The sequence below is a fragment of the Dendrobium catenatum genome, unplaced genomic scaffold (genome assembly GCF_001605985.2).
Source record: "Dendrobium catenatum unplaced genomic scaffold, ASM160598v2 original_scaffold_224352, whole genome shotgun sequence".
NCBI lineage: Eukaryota > Viridiplantae > Streptophyta > Magnoliopsida > Asparagales > Orchidaceae > Dendrobium > Dendrobium catenatum.
The window spans coordinates 431145-443460 of record NW_021542761.1 but is presented as its reverse complement, the minus strand read 5'-3'; the positions used below and the strand labels follow the sequence as shown (position 1 = coordinate 443460).

At 34.4% G+C, this 12316-nt stretch overlaps 2 protein-coding genes across 2 annotated transcripts; one reads left to right on the top strand and one right to left on the bottom strand.

The window, feature by feature from the left end:
• Nucleotides 1-376: 376 nt before the first annotated feature.
• LOC110100558 (ethylene-responsive transcription factor ERF105-like) lies at nucleotides 377-1511 on the bottom strand. Its single transcript, XM_020828122.2, has one exon. The coding sequence runs from the start codon at nucleotides 1474-1476 to the stop codon at nucleotides 607-609; it is 870 nt and encodes a 289-aa protein (XP_020683781.1). The 5' UTR covers nucleotides 1477-1511; the 3' UTR covers nucleotides 377-606.
• Nucleotides 1512-10967: 9456 nt separating this feature from the next.
• Nucleotides 10968-12018, top strand: LOC110100557 (ethylene-responsive transcription factor 5-like). The gene has a single exon (XM_020828120.2). The coding sequence runs from the start codon at nucleotides 11058-11060 to the stop codon at nucleotides 11862-11864; it is 807 nt and encodes a 268-aa protein (XP_020683779.2). The 5' UTR covers nucleotides 10968-11057; the 3' UTR covers nucleotides 11865-12018.
• Nucleotides 12019-12316: the final 298 nt, after the last annotated feature.

Below are 12316 nucleotides of genomic sequence, written 5' to 3'. Positions count from 1 at the left end.
TAGAGATTTGACTATGCAACTTTACTAAAAAATAACTTATTATTGAGAATAAATCAGTTTAATTTAAGTCAAAATTTAAATGTTAGATCTATAAATAAATACATGAGAATGTATAAACATAAATCCTCCTCTGTTTTTTCTTGTTTTTTACCCCTCTAATTTTATAATTTTCTGCTCGTTAAAATTTGTGCAGTGTTCAAAAAATTAATCTCAAAATAAACCTAATAATTTTAAAAGCCCATCATGATTAAAATTTAATCAACATATTTTTACTTTCTTTCTATAAATAAATATATGAATTTAATAGTTCAAAAAATAACCTCATCATTAATTTATAAATTAAAAAAAGTCAATATTACTTATGCAAATATCCCAAACAAAATTCTCTTCAATAGTTTCCAAAGAACAATAATTTTAATTTTACAATTAGAACCAAAACCTATGAACATGTTAAAGAACACACAAAAACTCATCGTCGAAATCTCACACGCAGTTTACAATTTTACATATATTTAACAGTAAGATTACTCACTTTTTTTTGGGTGAATTATTGTTCTGCTTCACTGTTTCCCTCCTACCTTACCGGCGCCCTAATTTCTTCAAAATTCAAATGACCAGCAGCTGCGGGAATCCAAGCGACGGATGGGGAGATAACGGCGAGAGCGGCGGCAAGTTGAAGAGCCCCTTAACGTCCGCCCCCTCCCATACAGCTGACCATGTCGACGGGGTCAGCGGGCCTTCCGACGTAATACTACTCTTCGACTCCTCCTCTCTCTTCCTTTTCACCTCCCTTGCCGCCTCCCCCTCTTCCTCCCTTGCCCGCTTCTCAACCGCCATCGCCGGCCGAACCCAGTCGGCCGAGCTTCCGACCTCATTGGGAAAGTTAAGAATCGCCTTGCTGCCGCGCATCTGGAACGCGGCACGATCGTAAGCCCGCGCGGCCTCCACGGCGGTATCAAAAGTCCCGAGCCAAACCCTAGATCCCCTGCGCTTGGGATCGCGGATCTCCGCCGCGAACTTCCCCCATGGCCGCTGCCGCACGCCGCGGTACCGATGGAAATCGAATAGCTCCGGCGGCCGGAGATCGCCGTCGGAGCCGTCGATCCATTCCACTTTTGGAGCGGCGGCGTGGGGGATGTTGAGCGTGAGGCCGATATCGGCCCGGTCGCCGCCGAATCGGATCATTGTTTGCGCCGGTTCGCGGAACCTGAAGCCGCCGATGTACGGTTCGGGGGCAGCAGTGGGAGCGGGGACGGGAGCTTGAACGGAGGAGGCAGCGGGAACGGGGACCGGACAGTTGTAGTAGGTCTCGGTCTGCTCCAGGTAGTCGGAAATGTTGAGATCGCCGTAAGAATGGGTGGTCGCCGGCGGCGGCGTAGGGAGGCCAATCAGTAAGTCTTCGAGGGAGGCGGCTGCATCTCCGAAGAGGTGTTCGCGTATAAGTTCGAGGGCGAAGCTTTGCTCTGTTGCCATCATGGAGAGTTCAGAGAAGTGAGAGTGGAAAGCTCGAGGCTTGCTGTTGAGGAAACAATCAAGGGATGCTTAAGATCTACTTATAGGTGGGGGAGAGATGGGATACAGTCACCGCCTGTGGGTGGCTTTACCCAATACGCACGACATAAAGGTAAGAGTTTAAAGTTTTATCGTCTGCGGGCTCTATGCATAAAAAATTAGCGTGTGAAATATGGTGTTTTAAAGTTTTAAATTATATGATATTTAGAAGTTCATAATTTATAAATAATGAATAATGTTTATGTTAATTTTAAAAATAAAACTTCCTAATTTTGAAAAATTATTTTCCTTATAATTTAAAAAAAAAATTAATGCAACAGGAACAACAACAACATCAAGATTTCGTTCCATTATATAGAGTTGGCTACATGAATCTTTTTTTCCATTGTGTCAAATAAAAAGTCATATTCTCGTTTAAATCTAATAGTCAGCCAAGTCCCAAGTCCTCGATAAAAAAAGTGAAGGGTTGTGTTAGATAATCACCTATTGCAGTTGGATTACATCAAGAATCAGCCTTTTTTAATGCATTAATAATAATTTTTAAAAATAAAATAATAAAATTTTAATATATTTTAATAAAAATCTCATTTTGCTTCATTTTTCTTTTAACAACATAACTAATACTTCAAGTTTTAAAACATTTTGACTACAAATGTATATACACAAATTTTTTCTAAATACAAAATATTGAAGGGAGGTGAATTTTGTATTTAAGAGAGTAAGATGATAAGATTTTTATATGCTTTATTTGGGATAATTTTTTATCATTATTTTTTTCGCTCTATAAAGAATTTTTTGCACTAAAAAGTAATAAAAAAATTGTCACAAACGAAATCATATACGTGAAAAGAGGCGTTATGTGTTAGTAGTTAATGATAAAGATGTGCAAGTGATAATAATTATAAGGAATAAGTTTGGGTTGGATTAGAGGTAAATACATAATTAATATATCATCATAGTCATAATTAGGGAGAAGTAAACATCAATGAAATGAATTAGTTCCTTAACATATAATTCGCTTAATTTCGTTCTTCTTTCTCCTAATTCCTAGAATTTTCTACAACCTCTAATTGTCATTTATGACACATATCATATTAATTTATTCTCTAGTTGAACATTATCGGGTGATCCAATGTGGCTCCAACATCCATCATCATCTCCATTGTTTGTCGTCCAAGAAATTATAGATCAACAAACCCTTTCTACATTGATTGCCCAAACATCTGGCTTTGATTTCTTGCTTCATGATATGCCATCTTGGAGAACCACTTCATGGATGCAAATTAATAGTTAACAGTGTTGTCGATGACCATAGGCAGTCTAGAGATGGTCACAGGGTGATGGCAGTTAGGCAACAATAGTCATACAGTGGTATTCAAGCGATGACAATCAGATGATGGGCGTTAGGTGACAATGACAAGACAATAGTGATCAGGTGATGATAATTGTGATAGTTAGGAAATGACAGTCAGGAGATGATGGTCGAATGACAATGGTCAGGCCACGATAATTGCTAGCAATGATAAATTTAGATGTAGTTTAGCTTAGCGATTGCAAGGGTGATGGTGCAAAAAATATTTGTGATGCCCTCCAAAATTGCAAAATTTTGAAAGATAAGATCAGAGCTTAACATGAGTTAATCCAAGATTTATAAAGACACTTAGTGATAGAAAATCAACAAAACTGCATATATCAATTAAAATTTTGTATTATTGATAATAAATTTTCTAATTCTGATTAAGATGATCAGAAAATCTTGATGTAGATAATATATTGTGTAGAAGTTAGAATTGTAGAAAATTATTTGCTTAAATATATTCAATAAATAACTAAATTTACATGAACATATGAACACATACATTTTTTGTGGATAAATTTTGACTAAATAATTAAAAAATAAATAAATAAATTTATCTAACCATTGACATTTATCAGATAATAATTATTTATCAAAAATAATAATTTAATTTATCATCAATCAAATGAAAATTAATAATTCTCTTTTACTCTCTCTTCACTTAAATAAAAAATAAATAATAATTTAAAATCCCATATCCATTTGATTTCCCACCAACAAAAAGAGACTATTAGGACTTAATTTTTTCAGTTAAAAATTGCAAAGATAAATTGCATCTTTGAAAATTTTATTTTTTGCATTTCTAATTGCAAACAATACTTAAGTAACTTTGAATAGTTTTTTGTCACAAGTGAAGTGTGAACAGCAAAAAGGGTCAATCTTTATTGGAAATCAAAGAAAGAGTGGGTTTTTATAAAATTTATCCACATAAATCCAAAATTGCATGGTTGAAATTTAATTAAAGTGATTGTTTACTACTTTCAGCTCCTTTTCTTTAACATATGTTGCACAAGAGATTATTACTTACAGAGTTTGGATTCGACTTGTCTTCGAACTCCAATAAGGATAAGTTCATATCGCTTATACACATCATGTGTATAATTTGTACACAGTCTATAGACGACATGACCTTTTTTTATTGGAGTCTGAAAACCGTCCAAACCCCGCCTGTAATAATTTCTCATTCATTAGACCCTAACAGTTCTAAAGACTACGAACTTCATCATCTTTCAGCCACGGGTAATCTCTTGAACTAGCAAAGTATAATTAGCTTTTAAAATGCAAATTAAAATTACAAATAGTTTTATGAATAATTTCTTTTAAATATTAGGATTATAAAGAATTTGTATATTTAATTTATTAGATATAATTTTTATTAAGAATATCGAGCAGTATATTAATTTGATGTATGAAATCAATGAGGCTTTGTATGCTTAGAAAATGTGTGATTATAGAGAGAATGTTTTATGTTTTAGTTTTGCACAAAGATCTCGTATATAAATATATAAAAGAAAAGAATACATGAACTATTAGTTTTCTTTTGAAAATTAGGAAAAAGAAAATTATTATGTGATCTAATCGGGTTAAAATATTGCATTATGTGATATTTATATATGAGATCTTTGTGCGAAACTATTCAAAGTTATGGTGGTCAGAAGATAGATGACAACAATTAGATGATAATGAAAGAGTTACGGTGGTCAGAAGATAGCGAATTAGCTGCAATGATTGAGTAACGATGGACAAACTATGAGTCGAACAACGATGGATGGGTAATCGAATTTATTCAAAATTTAAACTTGAAACCAAATAAGGATGAGATATAACAATTCGATTTCGAGTCAATTCAATCAAATTTTGACTCGAATTCAAATATAATTAGTATAAACTAGCTTGAAATCAACTAATGTTGTTGTGGGTCAAGATAAGCCGGCCCAAGCTCGACTCAATAAATGGCTCGTTCACCAAGCTTGATAAGCTAACAAGTCAAACTTGAGACAATCTTAACTTGACTCGTTAGCTTGCAAGTCGACTAGTTTAAATTATATTAATATAAAATATTTTTAAGGATTATATTATTAAAAATATTTAAACTTATATCTCATTTTCTTATTTATTAATTTTCATTTAATTTCTCACTTTTTTACCCATTTATTATAAGAAAGAACTACTTGAATGATAATCATTTTCTCTCTCACGTTACAAGCAAGTTGGCTCTAACTTATAGAATAAAGCTCGACTAATAATAAAAATTAAAGAAAAACAATTTAAATTATATCTCATTTTTCCCGCACCCCTCAATTATTTTAAAAAACATAATAAATTATAGCTCAATTTCCCGCACCCCTCAATTTTCGGTCGTAGTCCTTCAGCCGGGTTTGGTTCTCCTATAGGCTGCAGCTGCTGAGGAATCTCTTCTCTGAGGATCAAAGGCACTTGGGGCATTTCTTTTCTGAAGATCGAAGGCTTGGATTGGGTCTCCTCTCAGAATCAGAAGCCAGGGTTGATTTTATGTGAACAAACCATCTAAGACAACTCTCTCTAGCACTGAGTTCAACTTAACTTATATGATTATATTCCAACTTATGGGTGGTAATCATGTAATATTAATATTTTGGATGTTAGATGTGTAAATAGCATAAAATAAAGTGGTATGTATGTAAAACCACCTTTATATTATTACTAAAATCTATATTAAATTGGAAGATAAATGATAAAACTTTTCTCTTATAAATTTGATAGCATTATGCTGATTAATATTTTTTAAAAAAATATATATTTTATTATTATTATTATTTCATGTTATTATTTCATTTATTTTTTTATTTTTTATTATTATTTAATTAATTAAAATTTTATCCATCCTGAAAAAAGAAGCTGAATCATCCCTATCTCTACAACAAAATAGCCTTAAAATACTTCTTATATCAAGTGTCGCTCCTCTCATGCTATGGCAATCCACTTTATAACAATATTTTTAGGCCGACTATAACTATAACATCTTCAATTACTTAAAGATGGGCTTCAATTACTTTGCTCTAATTTTTATAAATAATGGATATTGTTGAAGTGAGCTTAGCCTCATCATTCTCTCTTATGAGAAATTTTAATATTAAAAATCTAAGTGCCCCCTCTCTTTTGAGAGATTATTACGTGTGGAGTATGGACATGCTCGGAGGTCAATTCAGACGTGCCATATCACTCACGCGTTCAGATTGACCTCTGGACACCGCACGTAATAATTTTGCCTCTCTACTCTATGTGATTGCTAAAACAAAGACAATTGAGATCGATCCTCAACCATCAATTTGATTTCTTTCATGCAATAAAGAGAATGAATTCAAATCAATTAAAACTTGACTAAAAAATGATTATTTTCTACACAATTTAAATTTTACTCAAATTTTAATTAATACTATCGTTATGAATTAAGATAAGCATAGTTAGACACTATCAAAATAGGTGAACGGGGTAGGATTTAGGCCTGTCCCGAAATTGAACCAACCTAAATATGATCAACCCGAATTAGATCCATTTAATTAGGGTTGTCAATATTTGACAAGACCCAAAAACCCGACTCGAATCCGACCCGAAAATTTCGGGTTCAACATTTCAACCCGTTTCAAAAATCGCGTCGGGCTTGGGTTAACCCTTTGACCCGATTTTGACCCGACAACCTGAGATTGACCTGATTTTGACATGTTTTTGACCCGAAAAAGAGGAGATAGACTCGTTTTTGACCCGAAAAAGAGGAGATAGACCCATTTTGATCCGAAAACTAGCAATTTTTTTGTTGGAAACTGGTCATTCGGGTCGTGTCAGGTTGACTCGGACCCGAAGCGGGTCGGGTTCGAGTTGACCTGAATAGTGCCGGGTCAATTTCGGGTTCGACCCGAACCCGACCCGTGACCCGAAATTGACACCCCTACATTTAATAAGAGGTCAAAAAGGTGAACCCGAAGTTGATCTTATAACCTGTTTTAATTAGAATTATTAACTTGTTAATCATATATTTTAGGTTAATTGATAAAAAATAAAAAAATATATATACAAACAAATAAAAGAATTTAAGAAAAAAAATTAAACAAGTCATTATTTGGATCAAAATCTAGTTTATGGGTCTACCCGAATACAACCAGTTAAATAAACGGTTTGAAATGCATAACACGTACAAACTAGAACTCAGATTTTCTTAGGGCGCCGGGTCTGAGTCAGATTGGCTGATCGGATCATTTATTTACACACCTATCAACAACATGATTTTAATAACTACTGTTAATTTTGACCAACTTCGACATCATCCTAAGCAGCGGTTTAAAAATCACCGCCGGCCACCACTCAACTCAATATCATCTTTAATTATTTTATTATTCTTTTCTTCTTCATCCTCCTCAATTTGTGCTATTGGCCTATTCAAGTCAATTGAAACTTCTCAGCGAAGGGTTCATTAACAACTGTTTTATTAATTATATTTATTTGCTTAAAACCCTTATTCAAATTAATGAAACAAATCAAACAATAATATAATTTTAGTTTGCTTGCGTGAGATCTCATGCTATTTAAGATTTAATCTTACCAAGCCAACTTAATGGCCCTTACCAAGTCTTAATGGTATAATTAATTAGTTAAAATCGAGGTGTGGTAAGCTAATTATCTGCTAATTACAGCCTAAAAGTTTAATTACTACGGCTAATTAAATTGCGTTGTATATAATCACTTTTAGACGTACAGCTGCCGTGCACGGAACCATTGAGTGGACAGCATCGGATTTTAGGGGACCGTAAATTTATAATGTTTTTTTTGTGTGGAAATTATTATAAAATAAGCCTAACATTAATTTTGAGCAGATAATTTTTTAATATTGACGAAGTCTTTACGAATAAAAATAAATAAATTTTAGTGTATAGAAAGGTTAAAATAGTAAGAATAATATTTTTATGAGTAAATGTTTATTGATGATGACGGAATTAATATTTTAAAAGAGAGAAAATAAAAGGACTAACTCTATATTTAGCAAGCATGATTGTATGAAAAATAAAAATAAAAATTTTATATTAAACATAGCTATTGTGGACTTTTTATCTAAATGGGATAAGATTAATGCTTATCGGCTTATGCACTCTTTTGATTCTATTGATAAAAATATTAATAAATATTTATGTCTAAAATTTGGACTTTGTATCACTTTTGGTTGTTGCATGCTGGTATATTCGTAACGGTAGAGAGAGATATGCTTTAGTGTCCAAGTTTTATACGAAAATCAAACACATAAGCAGATAAGAGAGAGGTGTGCAAGAGTCATAAGAGACGCCATAATTTTTATATTGAAAACCTTAAAAAAGGAAAAAGCCACAGCCCAATTAAAATGATTTCACTAGTGCTTATTGTTGATTACAAATGAGGTTCTTCTACATGGGAAATGCCTTGGCATGATATAGTAAATACACAATATATAGAGCACATTACATGATGGTGCTTAGAAGAATCTAATGATAAGAGAGTCATTCTCAAGAGAAGTTGGCCTGTTCATTTGGTTGGCAGGACGAAGGAGCTTGGAGGGACCTTACTCGACGGGTGAAGGAGGCCAGAGGGACTATAGTCTATAGTCGAAGAACAAAGGTGGTCAGAAAGACCGTAGTCTGCGGTTGATAGAGGTCGAAGAGACCCTTAGTCGGCGAATGACATTGGTTGGAGGGACCGTAGTCAGCAGATGATTTGGGCTCGGATTGGATTGATTTTAATGTCTTCAAATTCTTCTCTTTAAGACGTTCAGTTTGTCTGTAAGTTTGCTAAAATTAGAGTTCAGATGATCCTGAATTTAATTTTGAAAGTTTTTAACTTTAATATGCCTCAAGATTCGTGCACGAACAAGACTATTTTTGGAGACGTACCAATGCTAATCCAGCATATGCTTTGACCACGAGAACAAGAATGAATAAAGACAACTTTGACACTAAGGACAAGAAAGACCAGGGATTACCCAATCAGAACAATGAATAACCTTCCAATCCTAATTTGCAATTCCTATTAGAGCCCTAAATACTTAAAGCATAAAATCTTTGGATCAAAAAAATAATCAGAGCGTGAAAGAACTAAAGAAAACAGAAATTAAACAAATCAAAGTATAAAATTGCAAGAACTAAAGGCAAGTTATTACTTTAGGTTTTGGAAATCCCAATAAAATAAAACGAATACCAATGAGGATGTAAATAATTCATCATAGTACTTGTAGATCAAAAAATTCTATCAAAAGAACTCCAAAAGTTTGCTAAACCAAATGAATCTAGAGAAGAAACAATCAAAGAGACAAAACAGACAAACAAAATCAATAGTCGGGAAGTGAAAGCACCACGAGATAATACCAGCAATCACGAATCCAATAGTATGAGAGATTATTCTGTGCAGGTACTGGACGGAAAGAATCGTTCGGTTTTGTCTCTGAGTGAACAGAAAAGGACGGTGAACTATGCTTTTATTATCACAGAGACAAACCAGATGGTTCTCTACGTCTGACATCAACGCAGAATAATTCATCCAATAGCAGAGAAACGAGCAAATAAGTAACTGGAAAAGCATAGCCAAACCCAAATAAAATCATTCTTTCTCAAATCAATCACTAAGTTCTTTCACGTATAGATCCAAATAAAACTTTTTTTCATAACTTCTTTAACTTATATATGATAACTACATAAACAAACAGCTGGTTTAAAGGAATAAAAGCATAAACAAACACCTATATTGACATAACTCATTCGAATTGAATACCATATCTGATGAAAAAAAAAAGCTGAAATCATATAGTTTAAGTGTTATCGAACTGGTTGTGGCAGCCTATACTACAGAAGGGCTGCAAATAGGCTGCCAAATGGATCCAGAGGAAGGATAGAGCACGGGAAGGAAGAAAGCAAGCAAGATGAGAAGAAATAAAATGAGTCGATCCGCCGCCGGCTTGATAGTAGGTCGTGGAGGCTCGCCGAATGGAGAGGAAGGATGGAAGGCAAGCAATATGGAAGCAATAAAGCAACCCTTACTGAAAAACGAGAAAGAAAAATGCTAGCCCGTTTTTGAGCGTACCGGTGCCAAGTTGGATCGTTGCGGAGCTCAACTCTCTATCACAAGTTTGCTTGACAATGCTGCAATGCTGGGGTGCAGAGCACCCTAAACCCTAAACTGCAGTGCTCCATTCTTTGTCTTTCTCCAAGTATTAATTATTTTATTTTTTTATCTAATTCAATTATTTTGTATTTTTTCTAATAGTATATTATTTAAATCTTATTCAAATCATGCTCAAACCTTTGATTGAAAAATTTTTATGGCATATGTCATAACCTTCTTCGAATTTTATTTAAATCTTATTCAAACTATATTTGAGATAATTTTGGTCATGGTTGACTTAAAAAAGTAACCATGGTCCAAAGTGGAGGTAATAATAATTAATATTCTTTTAGGATAATAATTAATGTTTTATTCAGGTTCAAAAATATTTAATCATTATCCAAATTTTTATTGCATAGAACCATAATCTTGATTGAAATTTTATTTAAATATTGTTCAAATGTTATTACCATTAATTTTGATTGCTTGTGATATAAAAAAAGTATTATGTGGTTTAGATTAGGGATATTTTGGTCCAAATTAGGTTATAGTGCACATTTTTTCAATAAACAAAATAAGAAGTATATTTGTCCAATTTTAGGCATTAAAAAGCATATAAAGTCATATTTCCTAATATAAAAATCTAAAAATAATTAAAAAAAATTAAATTTATGACACTTTTAATATATAATTTGGAGTAAAAAATTACATCATTATTATATAGAAGGGTACAAGAGATGTACATAATTATAAATTATCATATATATATATATACTTTAAAATATAAATATAATATAAATACATTAAAAAATTTATACATTTTCAAATTCACCTCTAATAAAATATTAAAGGCATGAGTTAGAACTAGCTGTATCTGATTTTTATTTTAAAAAATAAAAAATAGTTGTATCTGATTTTTATGCAAAAGCTAAAATTTCGGTTATCATAATTGAAGCCGCAATTCCAATTGAACCTTCAGACCTTTCGACGCGGTTTTCTTCTCTCCATCTTAAGTATAAATACACCCAAAGCTTTCCGTCCATCCACCAGCTAACCTCGAGCTTCACTACTCTCACTGCTCTCTCTAACCTCCATGGAAACAGCCCAAAGCATCTCAGTACTCAATCAAATACGAGAGCATCTTTTCGGCGACGCCGCCGCCTCCTTTGACGACCTCTTTACCAGTTTCCCGTCCCCCCCTCCGGCCGCCACCACCTCTTCTAGCGAACTCACCATCTCCGATTACCTCGATCAGACAGATATCCAAACCTCACCCATCCCCGACCACTACGGCGGCGGGTTCAGATTTTGCGAACCGGCTCAAAAAATGATCCGATTCGGTGGCGATCGATCCGAAATCGGGCTCATGCGCAACATCCCCAACGCCGTCGCTCCGCAGGTGGAGTGGATCAACGCCTCCGACGGCGATCTTCGCCCAGCGGAGCTGTTCGATTTTCATAGGTACCGCGGCGTGCGGCAGCGCCCGTGGGGGAAGTTTGCGGCGGAGATCCGCGATCCCAAGCGCAGGGGATCTAGGGTTTGGCTCGGGACTTTTGATACCGCGATGGAAGCCGCGCGGGCTTACGACCGCGCCGCGTTTCAGATGCGCGGCAGCAAGGCGATTCTGAACTTTCCCAATGAGGTTGGAAGCTCGGCCAATTGGGTTCGGCCGGCGATGGCGGTGGAGAAGAGGGGAAGGGAGGACGAGGCAGCGGAAAGGGAGGTTAAGAGGACGAGGGAGGAGGAATCTGAGAGGAATATTCCGTCGGAAGGGCCTTTAACACCGTCAATATGGTCGGTGGTGTTGGAAGGGGCGGATGTTGAAGAGCTCTTCAATATGCCGCCTCTTTCGCCCCTATCTCCTCACCCGTCGCTGAGATTCCCACAGCTTATTTGCTAATGGTGATTTGAAATCAAAGAAGAAAAAAACTCATGAAACGACGTTAATGGCGGTTCAAATTAGTGCTAATTATATATTAATTGAAAGGTCTTAAGATTGCTGGATTTAATTCTTCCTGCGATGAATTTGTAATTTCATAGTACAAATTTGAAATTTCTAATAAAAAAAATTAATCATTATATTAATGTTGAATAAATGTAAATTATAATGATTTTTGTACGCTATTTTCTGTTCAACGGGTTCTTGAAAAGTGATATTTGTGTTTCATTGTAAATCATTAGGATTTTGGGTAATGTGAATGGAAATATAGTTTTGGATTTTAAAATTTTTTTATTAGCAACTTATAAGAAGAGTAACATTTTGTATAATTTTATTTAGAATATTTCTCTGCTATTTAATTTATATATTAAAGTTGAGAGATTTAAGCTTCATTTGGAACAATTTTCTTACTC

What these genes read in the sequence shown, in the direction of transcription:
- LOC110100558 (XM_020828122.2), bottom strand. Translation starts at nt 1,476, where the DNA reads ATGATGGCAACAGAGCAAAGCTTCGCCCTCGAACTTATACGCGAACAC.
- LOC110100557 (XM_020828120.2), top strand. Translation starts at nt 11,058, where the DNA reads ATGGAAACAGCCCAAAGCATCTCAGTACTCAATCAAATACGAGAGCAT.